The following is a 24,401-nucleotide window of genomic DNA, read 5'->3' on the forward strand; positions in this document are numbered from 1 at the left end:
TGGAAACTTTTCATCTATGCTGCAGTTAATCTGTAAAATTTGCGGTGGCTTCGGTACTTCCCTCCTAGATCTTTCCTCAAATAATCATATCACAGAAATGGAGCGCTTTATCTTCAGCATAATTACAACATACCTATATGTATACAAATAAGAGAAAAGCAATCTCCTTCTCAAAGGTGAAGGCAAATGTCTTGTTTGACTTTCTGCCACAATCTGCTTAGTTGCCACATAACGCTGTGCCAGAAAAATACCAGAGGGAGCAGGTCTGCAGATGCACAGGGAATGCTTTAGAAGGGACTTAATAGACCGTTGCCACATCAAATTTCTATGAATAACCAAGAGGCACTTTACAAAACAAAACTCAGCTTTATTAAGCAAGTATTTATTGTGCAATTACAGACTTGGAAGCAGGGAACTTAAACCTTTCTGTGATTATTATCAGACATATGGAGATTGCTAGCAGGTTGTAGCTCTCCTTTTGTAGCTGAAGTGAGAACCGTGCAGCCCGGGCAGCTGGTGGATGCCGAGCTTCTGAGTGCCAAAGCCTGGGGCTATCCAAAATCCAAGATGTGGATAGGCTGAAGATTGTAAAAATGACCTGCCACTGAGTAAAGCTCTGCATGGCTTCGGTTTATAGGATTTACATTGTGCAGTGCACTTATTACGCGTTGGACAACTAAACAGTATACCGAAAACAAAAGCTTACAGCACTGAGCGATGTCGTATGGATAATGTACACTGAATACGCTAGCAGTAGCCTCAGACTTTCCCTTGCCTTCTCCCAGCTTTAATGATCCATAAACACCCCGAGGTCACTGCACTGATGGATTCCTGGGACTAATGTGCTGCTCGTCACCAGTTGGTCGCTGCTCTCTGAGATGCTGCTTCCCGGCGGGACACAGCCTCCTTTCTTGCTTGCACTGTTGATGTCTGGCTTTGAAGTGCAGAAAAGAGTAAAACAGCCCTTCTGTTTCTGCAAGAGACAGGATTTCAGTTGAGGATTGAACTTTATTTCACTAGGCTGCTACCTTCAAAATGTGCTCTGTTAATAAGCAGTAGCATGGGGGTTAGGAACAGCTTAGATCCCTTTGTGTGCCTTAGTTATAAAGGGGAATTAGATGACTGATCTTTGGAATGGACCTTTCTGGAGCCTGTAGTAGATCTTACTTGCATTTGTCTTTTCTATTAATCCTTTGTATATTACAGTCCTGTTCATACAATCTCATCAGAAGAGAGTGTCATACAAGAAGACAGGAGGTAGCTCACTTTATGTAGCTTTGCACAGCACTATGCTAGCATATGCTCCACTTTGAGGAACATTCTTTATTGCAGGATCTAACAGCAGTACTTCTTACTGCTCATATACAATGTGGTACCAATCATAACAATTTAGCTAGGCCAGAATTAAGCCAAGCTGTGGTCAAGCAGGACAAAATGTTCATGGTTGTACTATGCTCAGCTACAAAAAACCATCTCCATGCTCCTGTCTCTGACAACAAAGCGACGTAAACTGACCTGCCTGGACCAAACTGGGACAGGGCACGGCCCTTCAGGCTGCAGGGATGCCCTGCCTATGCCCAGCCGTGGACCAGCAGCCTGTTGTCAGCCCTTTGCCCATGGTCACAACTGGGACCCAGCTGAAAAGACTTTATCTGAGCTGATGAAGCAGTTTGCTTCCAGTGGGATTCCCACTGAGTAGCTTTGTGTAATTGTAGCACTTGATATGACAGGTCTGTGCCTGGCTGCCTTTCACATGTACCTTGGGCAACCCTGTTGTGATATAAAGGTTGGATTCAGAGTCACTGGACTGGCCTTGGTGGAAGCTGGAAGATGTTTTCTTCCTTGAAAGATGGTTCAGTGAAGGCTTTTCTGTTGCAAAAACCCTTCGAGTTGATGTATTTAATGCACACTCACTCGGCTATTTGTGCCTTTCCCTTTTCCATGCCATAATGGGATTAATGAGAGCAGAAGGTGCCTGGATGCTGTGCACTTACCGCTGGTGATGTGGGGAGCCCAGTGCCTGCCTCCTCCTCACATGATCAGGCAAACCCCAGTTTGGCCAGTGCCACAGTGAGAAGAGTGTTTACTGGTTTTCATGGGAACGAGGACTTCTGATTTGAAATGACTGGTTGGGAATGGAAGAGTTGGAAGAGAAAGAGCCAAAAAAGAGAAACAGCAATATTTAAGATCATTCTGCAGGTGAAGGGAAATTGTGGTTTTAATGTAAAGGACATCAGCTGCTGAGTAAAGGACATCAGCACCAGCTGAGTAATTGGCATCAGCAGCTTTAAGCACAGGCAGTCCTGGTTTCTGGACAGCAAATGTGCTCCAGCCAATGGAGTGTGGCAGCAGAGCCCTGGTGCCTCAGCTCATTGCAGGCTCTGGCAGTTCCTACAAGCACATAAACACTTGGCTGGGTACTGCTACGCAGCAGCCATCAAAGCATGTGCTTCTGTCCCTATTCCCCTCTCCTTTCTATCTCCACCTGGGCTGGCAACTTACATGCCAGGCAACTGCTTCCAGAGATGGTATCTGAAGGGGGCCTATAGGGATGCTGGGGAGGGGCTCTTCATTAGGGACTGTAGTGACAGGACAAGGGGTAACGGGTTAAAACTTAAACAGGGGAAGTTTAGATTGGATCTAAGGAGGAAATCCTTTCCTGTGAGGGTGGTGAGGCACTGGAATGGGTTGCCCAGGGAGGTTGTGAATGCTCCATCCCTGGCAGTGTTCAAGGCCAGGTTGGACGAGGCCTTGGGTGCCATGGTTTAGTGTGAGGTGTCCCTGCCCATGGCAGGGGGTTGGAACTGGATGATCTTAAGGTCCCTTCCAACCCGAACTCTTCTATGATTCTATGGTTATTCCCATGCACTTTGTTGGAAGTTATGGCCAATGCCTTGGTACCTACTGGGATTTTGCAGACTTTTTAAGCAGCACCGTCTCGGAGCAGAAAGATGTCTTCGTTTTCTCGTGCCCCATGCAGGCAGGACCGCAGCCACAGGAGGTTCTGCTTGGTGGGCTGTGGTTGTCGGGCAGGACCAGGCTGCTGCCGGTGCGCTGGACGGTGGGTCCGGTCTCCGAGGGGCTTTGCGGCTTCTCCCCTCTCATTCTTGTGTCTTGCTCCAGCTGAACAGGAGGGTTTGGACAGCCCTGAGAGGGGTCCGGAGGCACTGACGTCTCCTTGTCTTCCTCTGGTGTCGCTGGCCGGGTGGCTGCCATGGGTGTGCTGGGTCTGGATGCCTCTGAGGCTTGTGAATCGGAGAGGGGGCTTTCGGCCGCTGCGTGAACGCTCATGTGGAGCTTCCTCATGTGGTGCACAACGGCGGCGGCGTTGAAGGCTTGCTGGGGGAGAAGACAGAACCCCGCAGTGAGCAACTGGTGAGAGGGGTGGCCATGAGGTGGCATCTTGAGGGGAGATGAGCGGTGGCCATGAGGGGTAAGGGGGGCAGCTCTATAGTGTGGGGCCACTGTGAGTGGAGATCATTAGGAGCAGCCAGGAAGGGAGATCGGTTTGCCCTTAGTGACATGGTTTAGTGTGGGCTTGGCAGATGGGCAATGGTTGGGCTCAATGGTCTTAAAGGTCCTTTCCAACCTGGTTGATTCTGTGATTCCATGCCAGGCTGGGTGGGGGCTGCAGGACAAAGGGGATGTCCCCCTGAGATGACTGCACAGTGTGTGGAAAGTGGGAAGTGCTCGTTCCTGGCATAAACACTGTGGTTCCCATTGAGCACAAACTGATGATGTTTCTGGAGATGACAGCCACTTCTACATGAGAAAATCGTGGAGAAAAAAAAAGATTTCATGCAGAAATCATGTAGGAAATTGGCAGTGTTCAAGGCCAGGTTGGATGGAGCTTGGAGCAACCTGCTCCAGTGGAAGGTGTCCCTGCCCATGGCAGGGGGTTGGAACTGGAACTGGATGAGCTTAAGGTCCTTTCCAACCCAAATCATTCTATGAAATCAGGGGTAAAGTAACCACACTACGAAACAGAGGCTGGCACTGAATTCTGAATGCACTTAAAATGCTGTCACACACATGGTTCCTTTGGCATGCCTTTCTCCACCTAAATTCTTGCTAAAAATCTTGATATAAAGGAAGCACCGATTTATCTTCAAGGCTGAAAGGAGGAAAAGCTGAATTAGGCTCCCCAAAAGATCTGCTGATGGAGCACCCACTTCACTCCCTCACTATTAAAGGCAAATAACCCTTTCCCCCTTCCCTGCGAGGCCACTGTAGTGCAGTGTTTGTGGTGAACCTACCAGTGCGCATTGCAGGAGGGAACCTCAGTCCCAACATGCTATAAACAGTGACTGCATCCAGTTTTCAGGCAGCCCTTGCAGGATCTCAGCTTTTGGGTGCTTCCCCACACAGCTGAAGCCCGGTGTGTTGCTAGATGGCAGCAACTGGCATTTGTTAGTGGAATGGCTCTGGGCTTCCACCAGTGAATGACTTACCCTCCATTTGCTCTTTGCAAAGTTTTTCTGGATCTGAGCACTGACAGATGGGTATATGTCACGGTGGAGGGCTGTATTTCCATTAATCCTGCAGATGGGGAGAGAAGAAAATGGGCTCGTAGGCAGATGGCATTTGTAAGGCATTCCACATTCTGGAGGCAACTAACTGCTTTGTACGTTCAATCAGCAATAATTAAACCCCAAGGAGAAACAGCAACAAAATGTAACGCAAACACACGCTTCAAAGCTTGGGAAAGCTCAGGGTGGGATCTCTTCCTTGCCTCTGTTTATGGAGGCAAATATGCACAAATTGCATCTTTAATTATTCATCACTTTCTTTCTAAGCACACAAGAAAGAAACACCCAGGGCCATGCGGAGGCAGGCGGTGACGTGAATAACGGGGGCTGAGGAGACACCCCTGTTCCCAGCTCTCACTGAGCACGTGGAGCCAGAGGCGGAGGCTGGTAAATCCCTGTCCACCAGCTCCTGCCGGGGCCCTGGTGCTCTCACCATGGGTGCCGCAGGGCTTCCTCACAGGTAAACCTCGTGCTGGGGTTCTTCTCCAGTAAATGTCTGATGAAATCCTTGGCTGGGTGGGAGGGGAGGAGAAAGAAGCACAGAGAAAAAGGTTATTTTCTGCTTGTTCCAGGACGTGAGCCTAACGGGGCATGGCAAAGGCTAGTGGTAAACATCACGAAGGTCGGCCTCAAGAAGGTGCTGTACTGCTTCATTATGCCATTAAAGGGAGATGTTTGTGCTGAAAGGCTCCAGGTGAAAAAACATTAACTGGGGATGTACTAAACTTCACATTTAACTACATTAATCTGAGTTCACCTAAAAAATAACGTGAAAAACCATAAGAGATGAGCAGATTTAGAAGTTGCCTTACAGAGCCCTTATCCCTCCCTTATTTTTATTCCCTTACTTTGCAGGGAGGATCACAGTGGTTGTTATTAAGTCTTGACAAACCTCCTGCTACTTTTGTTGTATATATCAAAGACTGATGTTCAAAGCACGCTGCTAAGGTGCTGGTTTCAGTAAACTCCATGCAGGTGATCTACACGAGCAGGTTTGTCTGGTGGAAGGGTGCAGTGGTGACTGACGTGGCTCGTTGTGTTGCTGTAAGGAAGTGTGACTTGATGGGGTGAAAAGGAAAGGGGAGAAGAAGAGAACCCCCATGCAAACAGGAAAACAAGGTGAAAAACCTGGAGTTCCCTTATTTCCAAGGGAAACCTAAGCCCACTCTGAGCTCACTAGGCATTTGTGAAAATCAGAGCTACATTAGCAGAGGCTTCAGCCTCTGCGTTGCAGGAAGGATTCAAAGCACCCCAAACTCTGCCAGTGCAGCCTGGCTTTGCTGTCATCACGCCTCTGCTGTGGTGGTGGGAGCCTCTGCAATCACTTCCCACATCTAGGGGTTCACTGCTGTGTGCGTGAATCAGTTCAAGACTTCATCCTTTCCTATCCCTGCTGGGGATGTCAAAGACCACAGGGCTCTGGATTGCAGCTTTACCTGATGCGGAGATATCATCCCAAAACGGAGACTCAAACTCATAGTAGCCTTCCTTAATCTTTTCAAACAGTTTGGATTCAGTCTCTTCGTAGAAAGGAGGATACCCACACAGCCTGGAACAGAGCAGAAAGCCAGTGGTCCTTCAGTGCTGGCATCCACAGCAGCCCGGCAGACAACACAAGTGAGTAACAGAGGAGGCTGTTCTATCCACCCATCTGTCCCTCACATCTAAATGTGTTGGTAAAGCTGCAGAAAAGAGTTAAAAACTTAACTGCAGCAGCAAAAGGACAAGGCCACAGCTGGTGCATAGCTGCATGGTGTGGGAGGAAATGAAACAAAAAGTACCAGGGAAGATTGAATGATATTTGTAGGCAATTGGAAAAAAAAACAACCCAACAAAGCATGAGGCACATAATAGAGAAAATGTGATTCCTTTCATCTCCACTCCAGTGCTTGATTCCCCACATCCCTTTAATTTCTATGCTCTAGTGAATCTGTGCAAAGGAAGAACACAGCGCTGCTGAATACCCGCAGCAAAATGGGAGGTCCAGTATCGCCTCCGCTGGCACTGCTGCTCTGCAGAGGTGTATGAAGCGATGGAGGAGTGGGGAAATAAGTGGGATGTTGTTTGCTCTTACTCACAGGATATAGGTAATGACTCCGATGGACCAGCAGTCTACGGCTTTGCTGTATGGCTTCTGGGCGAGGACTTCAGGGGCTGCAGAGCAGCAAAACCAAAGGACAATTCTAAGCAATAATACATTATCCAATACAAGGGAAATCAGCAGTTTCTTGTACACTTGGCCTCTGAGGTGCCACAGAATGGGCCACTAACAGCCCCATTCCCCAGCTGGATTTTGTCATTGAATGGAAGTACCACAGACAATTTCTGCCTGCATCCTGAGGTTTTAACCAGTAAGCTGTGCACCCAATCTGGTGGACATTACACAAAATCCCATGGTGTTAAAATGATTTTTGTATTTTTTCACTACATGATTCATGCTGAAATCGATTGCTCTGAAAATTATCCTTTTCTTTGCACTTTTGAACAATTTGAGCTTTTTTCAGTCTCTGCATTCATTTGTAACCCAGTCTTTATGTGGTCCACGCACTGCATCTGTGACTAACACGCTGTTGTTAATAATGACAAGGTTTTTTCCTTTCTGCTGCACAATGCACTGCACATGCACAACCCTTGTTTTCCAGACAGTCCACCAGCACCAGCCCATTCCTGGTCCCTGGCTTACCAACATATCCCGGAGTCCCACAGGCAGTGGACATGATGCCGTTCTGTTCCATTTTAGACAAGCCAAAGTCCGTGATCATGATTTTGGAGTTCTCTTCAGGAGTAAGGTAAAGAAGGTTTTCAGGCTGTGAACACACAGTGGTTAGAGGTTGGAATGTGTGGTAGAAAATGGGGAAGCCAGGGGCAGAGGTCGTGAAGCTCCAGTCACGTCAGCTCCGTGGGGTGCTGCTGTTGCTGAGGGACAGGTCTCACCTTCAAGTCCCGGTGAACTATCCCGTTTTCATGGAGGTACTTCACGGCTGTCAGGACCTGGTGGATCACCACACTTGCATCCTTCTCGGTGTAAACTCCTCGTTCCAAAATGCGGTCAAAGAGCTCTCCCCCAGATACCCTGTGGGAATGGGAGTTCAGAAAGGAGAAGACTGAAAAGGTAATGAAACAGAGCAAATCATGCTGTTGTGTTGGGCAAGCCAACTTTCTGGTCCTTGTACTACTCTACCTACAGCAGAACCTGGCCTTGAGCAGCAGTTTTTTTGTGAGGCTGATGGATGCTCTTGGATGCAATTTCAGGGTACCAGTGAAGTGTTAGTGGGAAGCCCAGGGAACTTGGGTAATTTACAAGGCAAATCCCAGCAGGTCTGAGCTGCAGGCATCCAGCAGAGTCTCCAGGCTCTGCTGCACAAGCGGAGATGTGGGGATTTTTGTGTGATTGCTTCCTTTAGCTAAATTTGCAAGTTAGCAGTAGCAGCCTGGTGCTTGGAGCTGGTGCCCACAGCGAGCTGCTTTCTCTGCAGCTGACATGTTGCCCATTTTCATTTCTAGAAACCCTGCGTGGCACAGCTTTAATTAGAAATGCTTCTGTCTCTGCCCTGCTAAACTGTGCTGAATTAATTTGCATAAATAGATCCTAATCTTGGTTTAGAAACTTGCTGCTAAAACCAACATGGGCTGAGGTCCTGGTTAGTTCAACCCATGTGGCTCTCGCCTCCTTAGTGAGGGGTGTTTGGGCATGCAGCTTTTACATGGGAGGGACTCCGGTGTGTAGGTGGGGAAATAGGGTACATCATCCTCATCCTGCCACTCTTCTTCCTCTGTGGCCCTCAAAGAAGTGGCTCTGCTGATACTTACAGCTGCATGACCAGGTAGAAGTGGGTTGTGCTCTCATAAATATCTTCTAAAGTCACGATGTTTTCATGCTTTATTCTGCAAAGATAGATCACAGAATCACAGAGCAGTCTGGGTTGGAAGGGACCTCAAAGCTCCTCCAGCTCCAGCCCCTGCCATGGGCAGGGACACCTTCCATAGAGCAGCTTGCTCCAAGCCCCTGTGTCCAACCTGGCCTTGAACACTGCCAGGGATGGGGCAGCCACAGCTTCTCTGGGCACCCTGTGCCAGCGCCTCAGCACCCTCACAGGGAAGAGCTTCTGCCTAAGAGCTCATCTCAGTCTCCCCTGGGGCAGGTTAAAGCCATTCCCCTTGGCCTGTCCCTGCAAGGATGTATGGCTCTGTTGGGGTTACAAACCCAGCCAAGGAATGAGGGCAGAAACTTTGCTAATCTGCTAATTCACAGTAACATTTATACATCCTTTAAAAAGAAATATATATTATTACTGTAGAGCCACACACCTTAGGAAAGGACATTTGTCCCACTTTACATTACAATGTCTATATACTCACTTTTTCAGCACTGCTATTTCATTCTCCAAGCTGCTGTCCCTTGTGAGAGGAGACTTCTTGATGCATTTCAGAGCAAAGAGCTTGCCAGTGCTTCTTTTCTTCACTAGGAAAACTTCAGAAAAGGCACCTCTGCAGAGAGGAAAAGGAGTTGGATTTCAGCAGCGGCTGCTGCTGTGAACTGGGAGAATACTCACAGAGAGAAAGAGGAAATAGCAAGAAAAAACAATATGGTAGTAATTTAACTTTAAGTGGATGCTGATCATAGACCTCGAAGGTCTATGATTCAAGGCCAGGTTGCATGGGGCTTGGAGCAAGCTGCTCTAGTGGAAGGTGTCCCTCCCGTGGCAGGGGGTTGGAACTGGATGAACTTTGAGGTCCCTTCCAACACAAACTGTTCTGTGATTCTATGCTCTCCAGCAGCCCCAAATTTAGGACATTCAATGCAAGATTTAGATACCCCCTTTTCCCCCAGTTTTCTCTGTTCATAGTGAAAAGCTTAATTTTACATTGTCCATCACAAAGCTGTGTTGAGGTACCGGACAAAAAGGACCCCTGCAATGAAATGGAATCCCATTCTTCAGGTCCATCTGTGGAGGCAGTCAAGGCACACAAGAGTGTGCAAGGCTGTGGGTGAACTTCGGCTGTGCTGGGTTTGGAGCACACCTCGGGGGAAGCAGCTGGCAGACAGGGTTTGAGCCCACACCTTGGGTGCATGCAGGAGGAGGCATCGTCCATGGTCTCTTATTTACTGCCTTTCAGGGCACTGCTGCTCTTCAGCCTGTTGGGACTGGGGGAATTTTCCCAGGCCAAGTGAGGGGCTGCATCCGTAACCACATCACTAACAGGTGTCTGCAGCTTGGCTCCTTGTTGGGGTGAACATCCCCTATGGAAAGATCCCAACAGCCTCCACTCTAACCGGAATTCCTGCTTAATACAAACCATATTTCCTCCAAGCCCCCATGGTCTTAAAGCAGTCCTTCCCTTGTCCTGGTCAGCATTGTCCCAAGGGCTGAGGTAGCTGAATTGCATGAGAGAGCCCAGTTAGGTTGCAGTTTGGGTATATCAACTAATGTGCTGTGTATCTAAAGTGCAAAATAACCAGGTAACATCAGTTAATATTTTCATTTAGCATTCTCTTTTCTGCTAATACCTGTGTACCCTTAGTGACAATGTGACAATGAGTGTCTTGTATGTTCCTGATAAAGGTTCAGTGCAGCAATGAGCAGGTATTTATAACATGCCTAAAGCTCGTAATCCTGTTAAAGGTCTGTCTCAGGCAGCTGAGCACACGTGTCAGGACAGTGACAGTGCATACTTGGCCAGGCTGGTCCTCAGTAATCCTCATCAAATGGGCAACAGATTAATTGATGGCAGTTAAAGGGAACTTGGCACTGAGTCTGCAAAGTCAGGTAGGGAGCTGGAGGGCAGGGTGAGGAGGGTGAGTGCAGTGGAAGCACCTTCTTGGTTGGGTTGGGATGCTATTGCAGCAAACCCAGCAAACAAAGGCTGTATCTCCTGTAACCTACTAAGCAAAGAATCCAGCGTGCTGTGCAGACAGACTGGAACATGGAGCTGTTCCCCTCTGGCTCATGTGTCTTTGTTAGCGAGTGGCAGCCGGTGGTGCTGCTGGTGATGGGGAGCAGGAGCCTAAGGCAGCTCCTCACTTGGCTCTGCTTTCCTCCTCCTCCTCCTCCAGTGGGGCCCTAGGTGCTGCTGAAACAATGTGCAAGCCCATTGGGGTTGTGAGGAATTGGCTGTGGCAGGGCTGGTTCCTAGCAAGGAAAAAACCAACCCAAACCCCAAACCAACACCCCGAAACTCATAGATTTTCTGATGAATTGAAACCTTTGCTTCACTCAGTCAATAATATGTAATAGTATTCTCTCTTCTGACCCAAAAAGCAGGTGGTGTTGAGACCTTTTCCTTGTTTCTCCTCCAAGGTTGTTTTATGGAGATGCCTTTCAAGTACCTCAGAGCTCGCAGGGAATAGGCAGGGACGTTCCCATTAAGGTCGCTAATCCAGCAGTGGTGGATGCTGGGGGAAGGTGATAGCAAGTTTCCAGGTACTTTTAGGTCCTGGATCTTCATTAATATTCTTCAGCCAGCTCAAGTGGTGCATGTGGGAAAAAATCCCAATTTCTAACGCTGAATTTTCCTGTTAATGCAATAGTAGGAAATGAACAACCTACAAATCAGATGCTGGGGCATCTGTTCTATATATCTGTCCCAAACAGTTTATAATAATTATGCCCCTTATTAAAAAATGATGACTCAACAAGTTGGCTGGGAGAGAACAAAGGTTTTTTCCAACCTCATTCCTTTGGGGAAAGCTGCTGGATAATTTAACTCCTTTCCGAGGCTGACCAGGGACATAATGATTTAAAATGGCTCCAAGCTCCAGAGTAGCTGTTTTTTGGGAGCTTTGCTGTGGATTCTCAAGTCACAGAAAACGTGGCCGTGACAGAACTCACTGGTGGAGGTAATTCAATTCCACCTCCGCCACCTTGGGAATGTTGTCGTGTCTCATGCACATGAATAGGCAAATTAAGCAGTTAACTCACACAGAAGTATGGTACAACTCGAACATCCTTGTTCTTGTTTCATCCCCCACCTGAGTCAGGGTTTGAGCTAAATAGATGATGTGTTATTAGGATGCCTCTCTCAGAGCCATCCCCTGACCTTGCTTGACCTTGCAGCCGCAGCGGACCAGTGCACCCAGCAGGAAAAGAGCAAAACTGAACCAAAGCTGCCACTCAGGCTTGGAGGGCCAGGAGGAAAGGGCAGAGCTGGCCTGGAGCCGTGCTGCGGGGCTGGGGGGGAAGGAGCCACTTTGGTGCTGCTTGGCAAGTGCAAGCCATGAATCAGAGCAGCAGCGACGGGCACCAGCCCCTCACCTCGAGACTGGGGCTTGGCTCAGAGGGGGTCGGGTTCTTGTGACATTGGCCCAGGTTGGAGTCGCTGCCTGGGGCTGGGCAGGCAGTACGTGGCCGTGGCCCTGGCTGCAGAGCAGCTCTGGTACTTACGATCCCAGGGCCTCCATGAAAATGAATGTTTTTCGGATGTTGTTCGTCTGCTTCTTCCAGGAGCTGCTGTCATCCTCTTCCTTGCGACCCATCTCCTCCAGAGTGGACGCAAGGGACGCTGTGAGGAAGAGGACAAGGAGAGGTGACTGGGGTGGAGGGTGCTCGCGTGAGCAGGCTAGCTGGATTCGGGATGCTCTGAGGGGTGCTGGCTTGCCAAGGGCAGTCAGACTTTTCAAGCATGGGAAATTCTGTGCTGGTTTTGCTACTCACGACTGCTTGTGCTGACCATGGCCCTGCTGTTATGTCCTGCTCCAGCCGTCAGTGCAGCCTAGTACCAGCTCAGCTGGGTAGGAACTGGTGACCATATGGTAATCCTCTCTTGTCAGTACACTCATTTAGCACGTGTTGGCAATTACAAATGTTTATGTTATGCTTCATATTTAGTGGTTAAAAAAGCCCTGCTGAATGGTTGCTAATTTTAACTAAAGCATCTATGACTTAATGGATTACAAGTTAGGTGCAACCAGCAATGGAGGTGGATTATAGTTTAGCTGCTTTATTGCTCAAATAATAAATAGTTTAAAAGAGCTCGTGACTGCAGGGAGGGGAACTGATACAAAACATTCTGTTGCTGTGTCTTGTGCAGTTTGCGCTGCTGTCACCTTTTATTTGTGTTAATTGACAGATTGCTTCTGCTCTGAGTCACAACCTTCCCCCTGCCTTGTGCTCCCAGGGAACTGATGTGATAGCAGGGTGCCGGCAGGCTGCTGAGAAGGCAGAGAGATGCCCAGCTTTGTGCCCTGTCTGCTCACGGGACGCTTGACCTTGGTCAGGTCCCAGCTCCCCACCGCTAAGCTCTTTAGAGTGCAGGCTGGGCAGCAGGGCTGTAATAGAGAAAGTAACAGTGTCTGCCTGCGGGGAGCTCACCGGAGCAGTGGGGGACTTAGTTAGGGCTTACACAAGGTCTGGGAGGTGTGAAATGTTATACAAGCATCTAAGAACTCTTAATGAGATCAGGTCTAACAGATCTACAGATCTGGAAGTAGCTGGAAGGTGAGAATGAAGCCCCCAGGCTAGACAAGAATGTATGAAAGTAGTGGCTTGTCCATGCTATCGGGGTATAAAAGAAATGCACTGAAAATATCCCCAGGCAGGGGGATGCTGGGTGGTGACAGCAGCGCCCTTGGCATGGGGAGCATCCCCTTGGAATGTGGAGCACCACACTTCCTGAGATCAGCAACGGCTGCACCAAAGCCTGTGGGACGCAGCTGAGCCTTTGAAAGGCAAAGCACAATCTTAGGTGGAAAAATAAGTGTTTTGGGAAAGGCAGAAGTATTAAAGCGGCAAAAAAGCTGGAAGAGCTTGTTTCAAGACAGGCAGTTGAGATACTGAGTTCCTCCTGTACCTAGTTCATCTCCTGAATTAGCATGGGCTCAGGGTTTCCAGCTCCTTGACCCAGTTTTTCAAAGGTTAATTTGACATTATTGAAACCAGAATTGATGCAGTTGTAAACAGTTGAAGGCTTCAGTCCGTAACGCCACCAAAGGCCAGTGTGCGCTTGACCTTTATTTACCTTCTAGATTGTGATGCATGTGTAACCCTTAGAAATGCAACTCCTTATAAGACCCAGCCATCCCTTCCTGTTTAGAATCAGTGCGGATCAAAAGTTCTTCACACAAAAACCTTTCTGCCAACACCTTGAGCCCCCACATGAAGTTTTCTTTTGCAGCCATTTGCCCACCCCAGATCTCGACAGATCTGGACGGTCACGTCAGGAGGGTTTCCAGCAGAGGCATTCAGCTGCTGGTGGAAGGTGAGTTTTATCCACTTGAAGCAATTCTCAAATGCGTGATGCCAGTGTGGTGTTGAGTGATGGGTAAGATTCAGATGCCCTCTCCATGTCCCAGCTGACTGTCAAGCAAAGAATAGGAAGTATAAAATAAACCAAACCCAAGTAGGTCAGCCTGGCCCCAGGGACAAACAGTATTTTAGTCTCTGTTCCTGTGCAGCCCTTGCACTGAAGCACAGCCCAGTTGTCATGGGGGGCAGGCCGGTAGCAGCACAGTGCAGAGGAATCCCTCCTGGGATTAAACATTCTCATGTTAAATTCCTTGTGAATTGAACAAGTTTCTCTTTAAAAGGGATTTTGCTTCCAAAGGAAGGTAGTACCGTGTTTTCTTCAGTCTCCTGTGAATCATCTGCTCATCTTATAGTTCCTCCTTCTGTCACTCTCTGTGTACGGCATTTGGTTTTGCTGGTATCTGGAGGAAAGGCTGGATGAGCAGCTCTGACTCCCTACACGTGTATTTGATTTCCTGCTTTCTCAGTTTCTCTGTGCCATCATGAGCCAGTCATTTCCTGCCTCCCCTCGCCTTTCTGCGAGGAAGGGGAGTAAAGTGCTGCTATTTTGGGAGCACAATAATGAAATGTTTGAATTGCCTAAAATGTAAAGCTGCATACGTGCTCGGTTGATGAATACTTGCTCACCTTCCTCCTTCCCCATCTTGCATCACATTCTTCTCAATACCTATTCCCTATTCCTCTTTTGATGCATAGGAGAGCGTGTGCAGAGGGGCATGGTGCAGGACACAGAGGCCTCTCAGTCTGGTTGTGACTGTAGGATTATGAGACCTGGTTGAGCCACTTGTTGCACTTTGCAGCAGTTTGTGAGATTGCAGTGTCTGATATGTTTGTTGTCTGGGGTTTGTTATTTATTCAGGCTCTGGCCCAACAATGTCCTGACCTTTCTCAGCACTAGTACACAGTGCATGGATAAACGGGGTTTAAGCTACTTTTATCTATTTAGTTGAATAAACTTTATGGAGTAGAAAACATCGCAAGAGAAGTTGGGCAAACAGACTTTGTGCTTGGACTGGCAGGTTTTCCTGCCAGGTGATGTATCCATCCGTGTGCCTCCATCACACTCCTGACATCCCTTGGTTGGCAGGTCCACCCTGGCACCCTGGGCATCCCCCCAGCTTGGTGGGCATGACTTCCAGGCATGGCAGTGGGATGCACACCCAATATGCGCTTGAAAAATACTGCATTATTTTGAACAGCCAGTGCAGAGAAGGGTCCCTGTTTGCTCTTTCACCCATTCACCTTCTGACAGTGCAAGAAGTGTGTTAAGATTGCGTAATAAAGTGGAACTACTTGTTAATTAGACCTGAGGTAAAGACCTTTGGAGATGAAAGTGAGGTACTTGACGTTGCTTTAATCTGTTTAGTTTCCCCTCTTCCCCATCACAACAAACCAAGCAATATATGCAGGATTTCAGTCTGATAAGTATATGCTGAAAGTAGGAAACAGTTCCAATATTAATGCCTATCCTTTGGGCTCTTCTACAGACTAAGTCAATAAATGTGGCTGCTATACTCAGTCTGCTCCAGCAAATGACACATCATTGCTTAGAACGTAATGAATGTTATTATGACCTTGCTTAAATATTTCCTGAAGGAATTTGTTCTACTTTCATATCTCTCAGTAGCAAATCCATCTGCAGACAGACACTCTGCTTCTGAATGGATTATACTGCATTAGCAAAATTATTGTGAGACATGATTAATAGTCTTGTGACAAAGTTCCATGTGGAGGGGGAAGACACATGCTGCTTTCATGATTTTGCCTTTGGAATGGGCAAGAAGTTGACAGAGAATATAAAATCAAAAGGCTTTGCTTTTAAAAATACACCAAAACAAGCAATCTGCATGTGAATGAATGAACTGCCAGGCCAGCCTCTGTGCTCAGGGACAAAAGAAATGGAAAACACGAGCTCGCCATTAAAAACAAATCCACGTTCAGCATCTTGTATTCATCCCACCGCTCCATCGGTCCAAAGGCAGCGCATGGAGTTGAACACTTGCAAAAATCACCATTTTCATTGTAACCGTTTCAGATGCCTTTAAATACTTCGGAAGTAAAAGGTGAGAAGGCAGCTTTCTATGAAATTGCTAAATACGAGAGGTGCAGGATCCGAGGCTGACAGCCTGTGCAGAGAAGTCCCCCAGTATTTCCCTGTTACTAGACAAAATCCCACTTAAAACCCCCCATGTTAACCAGAATCCCACCTGCTCCCCTGCACAGCACAGGCAGGAAAAGCAAATGGCTATTAAGGAAATGCTGTTTTGCTTACCCAAGTCAGCCAAACAAGGGAACTTCTGTCTGCTGCTGCCTCTGCTCGGCTCCCGCGGTCTGCAGGGATTAGAGCTCGCCTGGGTGCTCACGGGCAGTGGGGAGGAGGAGATGCTCCGCTGTGATGGTAACCGGGGAGCGCTTCCAGAGGAGCGAATTGCCAGGAGCGGGAGCTGCCTGTGGGTGTGCGTGCACGTCGCCGTGGATAACGGCAGCGGTACCTGGCAGCGCGGACACGGGAGCACGAGAGCTTCGCCGGGGGACACCGAGCTGCTGCTGCTGCTGGGAGAAGCGGAGCACAGTGAGCGGCGGCGGCTGCTCCTCGCATGCACCCAGCTGGTACTGAAGTGTTCCTGGGTGCAGTGCAGAAATCATTCGCCTTAACCACAGAAATGACTTTTGGGAGTAGCAAAAATCATGGAATCCCAGACTGGTTTGGGAAGGGAGCTTATAAAGCTCATTCAGTTCCCACGGGCAGGGACCAGCTTGCTCCAAGCCCCTGTGTCCAACCTGGCCTTGAGCACTGCCAGGGATGGGGCAGCCACAGCTTCTCTGGGCACCCTGTGCCAGCGCCTCAGCACCCTCACAGGGAAGAGCTTCTGCCTAAGAGCTCATCTCAGTCTCCCCTCGGGCAGGTTAAAGCCATTCCCCCTTGTGCTATTGCTACATGCCCTTGTGCCCCATTTCCTTTTGTTGGGAGTTCTGCAGGGCCACACAAGATGGATGGGGGTTCCCACCAGGATGCTCTGGCACCCCAACCCTCTCACCTGCAGCACTGGGAAGATGATGCTCTCCACCATTTTTACATGGCACATTAAACCATGGAGAAAAAGCACTGCAGCAGAGCTCAGTCTCCATCACCAGAGTTCTGACTGTTTTAAACCATACAGTAGCTCTGTTTTGACTTTCAAAACCTCTGTGTGTGTGTGCCTTCCCAAGAAGCACAGCACATATGAATATAGGAAATAATAATTCTTTGAATTTTCTCTATAGTGGAGAATTTTTCGATGGCAATAACAACTTTACTGACTGCACTCCGCTGATTTACACTGCCATCTAGAATAATGCATGAAAGAAGTACCCATCATTGTGCAGTTTAGTTTTATATCAGGAATAAATCAACTCTGAGGCAATACTAGAAAATCACATTATTTTTCTTAATACTTTTGTCTTCAGTAGCTTCATTCCCTGGCGATGGCTGTTTGGTTTTCTTCATTTGTTTGCTGCTGGGCTCCAGCCCTCTAACTCTGTTGTGTTAGGGACTGTGGTCAGAATTCCTGGATGTGGATTTGAATGTGAAGGTTTTCTTTAGTGCCAGGTTTTGGTGGAATCTGCATTGATCCGATAGCTTGAAACCTTTGTGCCTGTGGTGCTTGGTGCCCTCCTGTGCCCGGCTGTGGGCTGCTCTGCTGCTGTGCCTGAGAAGGCTGCTGGCCACTTCTGCCTCTTGTTTTCATTCCCATCTATTGATTCCACTTTTAAAACATTAAAACAACTGAATGCTGTCAGTATTATTGTCTCTATGGTGCTCAGTTCTCAGCTTATTTCTTATTTCATAAGATTTGGTGTCTGATCCCAGGATTTTGTGTGCCTTGGGTGGAGGAGAGGAGCGCTCATGGCCCAAGCACCAAGTTACCCGCAGGGTGCTTAAGGGGAAATGAAATGAAATATGACGTGATCCAACCTAAACCATTCAATGATTCTTTGGTGATAATGCAATTGCTTTGGGAGAAGCTTAAGGCAGAAGTAATGAGAACAAAGGGAAGTGTTTACTGCGCTCCAGTCCTTGGAGTTTGTGTGATGTTATCAGGCACCAGATAGAAGTAGGAAGAAACTTGCCTGAAAGACAGGAAAGCGGAGCAGGGCTCTGCAGTACCTGAGAGCTGCAGCGTTGCCCACATCCACAGCGTTCAGGGTTTGGCCTTCAGAAACACACTGAGAAAAACACCAACAAGCCAGTGGGAGCAAGAGGGAGAAGGTCCCTTGTGTGCTTTGCTGTGGGAAGAATCAATCGAGATGGTGGCTCTCGACCTTGCCTGATAGAAATCCAGGACAACAGGCAATTCAGTTCAGGGCCTTTTCCTGAGCCCTCAACGGGCTCTAGTTAAAATAGCAGTTATTAACCAAAGCCACGCAGAGCAGGCAACAATCTAGTTCTTAATGGCATGAATCAGACGTGAGGAGGTGTGATGGAAACAGGCAGCCCAACATGCAAATCACAGCAGAGGTGTTTGAAAGGCACCGTTAGCCCTGAACCTGTTCTTCTGCTGAGAAGGGACCTGGGTGCTTCTGTGACAAGTGGCAAAAGGAAGTATCTCCTGAACACTCTGTGTCAGCAGGGCTGTTTGTGCAGGAGGCACATGCATGGGGGTTTTCAAGCGGAGGGGTTTTGAGATGTGATGCTCTGGGTGTAAATACAAACTCGGAAAGCAAATCCAAAGAATCAGTGTTGGCAGCCTCAGGGTTTTCCAGGAACTGGACTCAAGGGTTGTAAATCCATGGGCCTGGCAGCACCAGAACGAATGCAATCCCACGTGGCTGTCCCAGCCTTGTCCCTGCCTTTGCTCTGCTGTAGCATCTCTGGAAGTCCCTGGCTGGTGCCTGCAGAGAGCACTGCAGCACAGCCAATGAAACCAGCATGGACTTTGGAGCAAAATAAATACACAAGGACTTTAGTGAGCAATGCAATGGGGATTTCCGAGAGGTTGGTCAGGGTAAGGTGCTATTCTGGATGAGCTCCTTGAGATAACAGGTAATTCAATGGCATATTCCTCTCAAGTGGAATCTTTGTTTTCCTTTGTTGTGTTAAAGCAGACACTGACTTTAAAGCAAGGAGGTTCTTCATTTGTAGCATGACTGCCATATAGTGCATTTCCCATGTTGATAGTTCATACTCAGAGTTGACTAATAAGAAGTAGCAGCCAATTAGGAACCTAAAAGGGCTTTTCATTAGCTTTCTGAAAAATTAAGTCCTAATGATGTAGGTTTGAATAGCTGTTTACTCAGGGGGTTAGTTATGCATCTATGAGAAGCAAAACTTCATTCTGTTGACTGGGGAGGGGAGGCTCAGGAAATCACAGCGACTGTGGCTGGTGATGCATGGGGAGCCTGGAAAAGCTCATCCTTGCCAACTGCTGCTGTGACCACTTGTTTCTCTGGAGAGCTGTGGAGGGAGCAGCTGTATTTCACTGGACACATGTAGGAAACGGCAAAGCACAGCCAAGGACAGCCTGGGACAGCGGTGGAGAGTGCTCCAAGAATCAGCAGTGATGTGCCTGTTCCAAAGGGAACACTGGACACCATGGTGTCTGGAGAGCACGGTGACGTATCAGAAAGAAAATTGGCATGTAGAAATTCAATGGGTAGGTTTAGATTAGACATTAGGCAGAAGTTTTTCCCTGGGGATTGGAACTGGATGAGCTTTAAGGTCCCTTCCAACACAAACCAGCCTGGGATTCTATGATTCTGTGCTGAAAATTACCCACTTAGAGGGTGCGGCTAAGACAGACATGCAGGTCACCTGAGCATCAGAGCCATTATCTGCCATGAGCACTGTCACATTTCACAAGAAGGAGGTGAGAAGGTTCCTCTGACAAGAAATGGTTTTGATTTAGTGCTGCTATAATGAACTGCATGGAGTGTCTCAAGATGACAGAGTACCTGGAAGGTAGTCTGTTCACGCGTAAGAACTGCCATCTCTTTAAAGAGAACAGAGAAAAGATTACTGAAATAGGTTTGGATATATTCCCTGTGCCAGAGCAGACATGTTAGCTGCCAGAAACCATCCCACAGCTATTTCCAAACGGTCAGAAAACAGATACACTCAATAATTACATCCAGCAGGATCCGGGCAGATAAAAACATCTCTGAACATCACCAAGGGTCCGTTAGGAGTAATGGCACCCCAATTCTGCTAAGCCATGGCTCTGGTCATCTCACGTGTAGGTGAGTAAAGGGAACGCTTCCAAGTGCCGATGTTGCCAGGTCTTGTGGGAAAGCCGAGGACCACGTTACAGAGCTCCAGTCAAGGCTACCAAGGTGCAGTTTGCAATTTCAGGCAAAGGCAGCTTTTGTCAGTCCTCCCACGTGCCAAGAGATGGACGCCGGGGCTGCGTATGAAATGTTTTGTCACGTCGCTTCCACTTTTCAGCAAGCTGATGAAAAAAAGGCAGAAATCCCTCAGACATGTTGTCTTCCCAACTCCTGATATGTGTTGGCTACTTACAGGGAGTAAGAGAAGTCTTCGGAGCAGATGTGAAATTCAGCTCTTGTTTGCTCACTTGTCATCACTCCCGAAGCAAAACAAACACTCCTGCTCCTGCAGAAATTAGCCCTCGTGTCTTGCTGCTCTGCCTCACCACGTGCTTGCCCGATCGTCCCCATGAATCATAGAATCAACCAGGTTGGAAAAGACCTTTAGGATCAAGTCCAACCTTTACCCCAGGACTGCCAAGGCCACCACGAAAATGATGGTGGACTGGTCCCACTTTCTTAAGAACCAGCCAGTTCCACTGGTATTTTCTTTTTGGAACATGCTTACTAATACAACCTTTTAGTTTACTTTTTAGTGGTTTGGTTCCAAATATTGTGGGAAAACCATCTTTTCCAACCTAAAATTTCTAAAATCTGGGTTTGTGAAATGGCTGAAGTCCTTATTTTAATGCCAGCAATAAAGCTGCTGTGAAGCACCAGAGGAACAGCACTAGTGAGCCCAGCAAACTGTCAGTCCATGTGGCAATGAGGCTGAAGAGATCCCTCATCTAAAAACTATCTAGAATGGCAACTTGCTGGACCTGGGAGTCGGAGGTAATCCAGAGACAGCCACCAAAAGTGATTTCTTGAACAGCCTCCTGAACAGTGAGCTCTCCACCATTTATCAGTACTTTCCCTGTGTGAGTTCCTCTGCCTCCAGAGGGGTATTTGACAAGTACACAGAGCCACCTACAAACTCCAGGTAGCACAGAAGCAACCAGGATATCGGTTTGCTACAGATCATAGACTGGTTTGGGTTGGAAGGGACCTTAAAGCTCATCCCCTCTGTCAGTTTATAGCCAGTTCCCCTTGTCCTGTCTCTACCTGCCCTTGTGAAAAGTCCCTCTCCAGATTTCTCGTTGTCCTTTTAGGTGCTGATAGGCTGCTGTAAGGCGACATAGTCCTTTTATTAAAAGCAAAGCAGAAGTTTTCTAAGCACATTAGAGAATAAGGCTGGAATGGCTGAGTGAAGAAAGGGATAAATCCCACAAATAGGTGCTGAATGTCCCTGGGGTTTTGCATGCCGGGAAGGAACAGCGCTGGCTGTCAGCAGACAGACGAGCACACCCCCGGCTTCGCAGCCTTTATTTAGCAACCCCCTTTTCACAGTTGTTTCAGGCAGGGGAGGTTTCCAAACACACGCTCGCAGCTCCTCACACAACTGCAAAAGCACAGTGCCTGCAGCGGGGTGGCCTCTCTGCGGCACCCCGTGGGTCCCCTCGTCCCACACAGGCATCGTGGATTGCACGACAGTGATGCAAGAGGTGTTCTGATATCAGTGTGGTGGAAATGATGATGACTAAAGTCTAAAAGCACGTCGAGCTGCCCACGTGGCCAAGGGGAAGAAGGTGATTTTTAGGTCTCTTTTCCCCACTCCCAAATATCTGCTTTTTTTAGTGAAATTGGCAGCAAGAGAGTTTTGTCCCCCAATGAACAACAATGATTTAGGGCACAGTGATGACCGTGAACCCCGAATTCAGTGGTGTGGGTGTGTTCCTTAGCCCAGCCCCTTTGCCAAGGGTTTTTCATATGAGACCAGAATTATGACAACCCTTAAAAGCATCGTGAAAGTGCAATAGCTTCTAACGTCTGAGATTTATATTGATGGCTTTTGTACCAGTGCCACCTCCCTCCTCATAAAGCTGCACATCAGCTTTGAGATGCCAGACAGGAGACCACCTGCCTTTCTCCTGATTTATTACCAGAGTCATCTGGTGCCATTTGATTCCTCCCAGTATGATACCATTCATTATTTATATTGCAAAGAACTAGAAATAGCTGTCAGGTGTCCTTCTTCAGGTTGGCACTGGCAGAGAGGAGCGCAGGGTATTCTGAGCATCGCTGTCATAGTGCAAGATGTCAAAGAGAAACTACCCTGAGGATGCCTTTGAAAGAGCAAAATGAGGAATGAAAGTGTGATTTCCGTGCCAGATACCACTCGGACCCTGTGCCGTGGGGAGATCCTGCTTACCACCCCCTCAATGTTCACAAACAGCTTTAAGAGGACTTAGTCCTTTTCTTCTTTCTCCTTAAACCAGTCGGTATGTTTCGAGCTCCACTGATTTGGTCAGTGAGGTTCTCCCGAGTTTAACCAGCTGTTCTGGTTTTGCCTGGTAAATAGGTTTCTCAGCTGTCAATCTTACTGGTTTACATCTTAAAGGTTCATTTCAAGCTTCTGGTTCATAACAGAACCAGGTTCTCACACCTGTCATTCTCACAGCTCAAATCACAACCAAAGCTCTGAGCATCTCTCCCAAGGATACGGAGGGAAATCACAAATAGAGTTGAGGTATGAGATGGTGATAGCACACCATCTGTGAGAGCTGCCACCACACAAGACAAAGGTGTGCTTAATGTGAGAGCTTTGTGGTTGCAGCATCAAGTTCGTTATTTCTTGAGTGTTTTGATCAGTGCTGCATCCTGTTGACTCAGTGTAAAACCAGATTTGGAGGAAAAGAAAGGTGAAAGGACAGACAGGATGGGAGCTGGAAGGGGACAAGGGATTCAGAGCCAGGAAAATCTGGGTTCTTGGGGAAAGGTGGTCCTTCTGGAAGCACAAGGCCTTTAGATGCAAATGCAGCCTGGAAATCCTTCTCACATGGTGTTTCACTGAATTAATATTTTCTGCAGATAAATAGAGGAGATGAAGAGCAAAGACCACTCCAGCAGATACTTCCTAGCAAAGCATTTTCTTAGTGTTGTTTTGTGTTGCCTTCCTACTTTGCTTAAAGCAATATATCCAATCACACATGATGTATTAGTGCGGATCACTGCCAGGATAAGGAGCCAAAGAGTGAGTATCCAGGAGGCTGCAGATGCCAGCTCCCTGGGGGACAAGAGGGACACTTGCCAAAAGGAAGATAGTTTCCAGAATGAATCTTACTAATGAATTTGCAGAGATATCCCAAAATCATGCATCCAGGCAGCTGTCTAGTATGAAAACCAGTTGTTCCTAATGGAAGTGTTCAAGGCCAGGTTGGACACAGGGGCTTGGAGCAAGCTGCTCCAGTGGAAGGTGTCCCTGCCCATGGCAGGGGTTGGAACTGGGTGAGCTTTGAGGCCCCTTCCCAACCAAACCATTCTATGATTCTGTGTTTCTGTAACGTCTTTACATTGTGTTCGTTCAGCACAAACCACTTTGATTTATTAATCCCAAATGAGCAGATGCTGTTGACTCGCAAAATATTTACTCCTTGAGCAAAGGTTTTGCCAAATGGCTTTTGCTGTTGGGAGAGAGCAGAATATGGGATACTTTCCCTGGATGCTGTGGGGATGGGATTTGAGCACGCTGTTTGCGTATGGCTCTCTGGGAGCAGGTGCAGCCTGGCAGGCTGGGCTGGCACTGGGGCCACATCACACCCTTCCTGTGCTTCACATTCTGCCAGTGAAACGGTGTTTATCAGCAAAAGTTCATTTGAACTGTATTAATCTTTGAGGCTCTCTCTTTGTTTCCGTCCCCATCCTGCAGAAGCCTACGCTCACTTTTCTCCCTCAGGGAAAATGAATTCAAACAACTTTTTGTGCAAGAGAAAATCAGACCATTTCCCCGAGGCCACAGAATTCCTCAGATATCCATTTCAAGGTGTTTATTACAGCCTTTCATCCCATCCCCTGACTGTTGAGACCAAATTCCCTGCCTGGCAACAGGTGGGATGCCAATGTATTTTTAGCAGTTTGTTTGCTTTGATTGAACCCTTGAACAGCATCCTGCTTTTAAGTCCTTGAATTACCTTGGGGCTAGCAAGCTTGGATGAACTTCTCCACACAAGGAAGTTCTGGAGTTAAATTCGTACCTGTGATGAGGAACCATCCTGGCTGCAGAAAACTAGGGGTTTACTCTTTACTGAGGGGCCCTGGAGTATGTCATAACTATTAACTGGCACGCTGAGCAGGGAGCTCTGGATTTGATTTTACAGCAAGGGAAACAGCAGAGATTGATGTCACCTCAGCAAGGGCTGGATGAGGGTGTAAGGTCATCTTCGGTCTTAGTTCTCCCTCAATGTGACAAAAGACATAGGAATGCACCAAATGCCCTTAAGACAGGGATGTCACCCCTTTCTGCATGATCTTGTGCACACAATTGTTTCTGGGAAAGCACCAGCTATGT

At 47.9% G+C, this 24,401-nt stretch overlaps 1 protein-coding gene and 1 long non-coding RNA gene across 3 annotated transcripts; one reads left to right on the forward strand and one right to left on the reverse strand.

The window, feature by feature from the left end:
- Positions 1-346: 346 nt before the first annotated feature.
- On the reverse strand, positions 347-16,382 carry CAMK1G (calcium/calmodulin dependent protein kinase IG). Of its 2 annotated transcripts, none has more exons than XM_062605534.1 (13): positions 16,044-16,382; positions 11,912-12,029; positions 8,889-9,017; positions 8,340-8,414; positions 7,464-7,602; positions 7,213-7,336; positions 6,608-6,683; positions 5,966-6,078; positions 4,963-5,041; positions 4,452-4,539; positions 2,906-3,339; positions 1,995-2,125; positions 347-1,042 (listed from the first exon to the last, which is right to left on the reverse strand). In XM_062605534.1, the coding sequence occupies exons 2-12, from the start codon at positions 12,001-12,003 to the stop codon at positions 2,032-2,034; spliced, it is 1,443 nt and encodes a 480-aa protein (XP_062461518.1). In that variant the 5' UTR covers positions 12,004-12,029; positions 16,044-16,382; the 3' UTR covers positions 347-1,042; positions 1,995-2,031. The 2 variants fall into 2 exon arrangements, with proteins under 2 accessions (XP_062461518.1, XP_062461517.1); XM_062605533.1 differs by having other exon boundaries at positions 347-973; positions 16,044-16,381.
- Positions 12,964-18,725, forward strand: LOC134157045 (uncharacterized). The gene is made up of 2 exons (XR_009962167.1): positions 12,964-13,724; positions 17,622-18,725. It is a non-coding gene; the product is annotated as an uncharacterized LOC134157045 (long non-coding RNA).
- The last annotated feature ends 5,676 nt before the right edge of the window (positions 18,726-24,401 follow it).

This window comes from Pezoporus occidentalis, unplaced genomic scaffold, assembly GCF_034315485.1.
Source record: "Pezoporus occidentalis ecotype Australia unplaced genomic scaffold, CSIRO_AGI_Poc_V1 ctg92, whole genome shotgun sequence".
In the NCBI taxonomy this organism is placed as follows: Eukaryota; Metazoa; Chordata; class Aves; order Psittaciformes; family Psittacidae; genus Pezoporus; species Pezoporus occidentalis.

Bases quoted from the DNA above. Each gene is read 5' to 3' on its own strand.
- CAMK1G (XM_062605534.1), bottom strand. From the start codon at position 12,003: ATGGGTCGCAAGGAAGAGGATGACAGCAGCTCCTGGAAGAAGCAGACG. The intron at 8,415-8,888 runs GTGAGTATATAG...CTATCTTTGCAG, and splicing joins GAAATAGCAGTGCTGAAAAA to AATAAAGCATGAAAACATCG. The intron at 3,340-4,451 runs GTAAGTCATTCA...CTTCTCCCCCAG, and splicing joins TTGCAAAGAGCAAATGGAGG to CAAGCCTTCAACGCCGCCGC.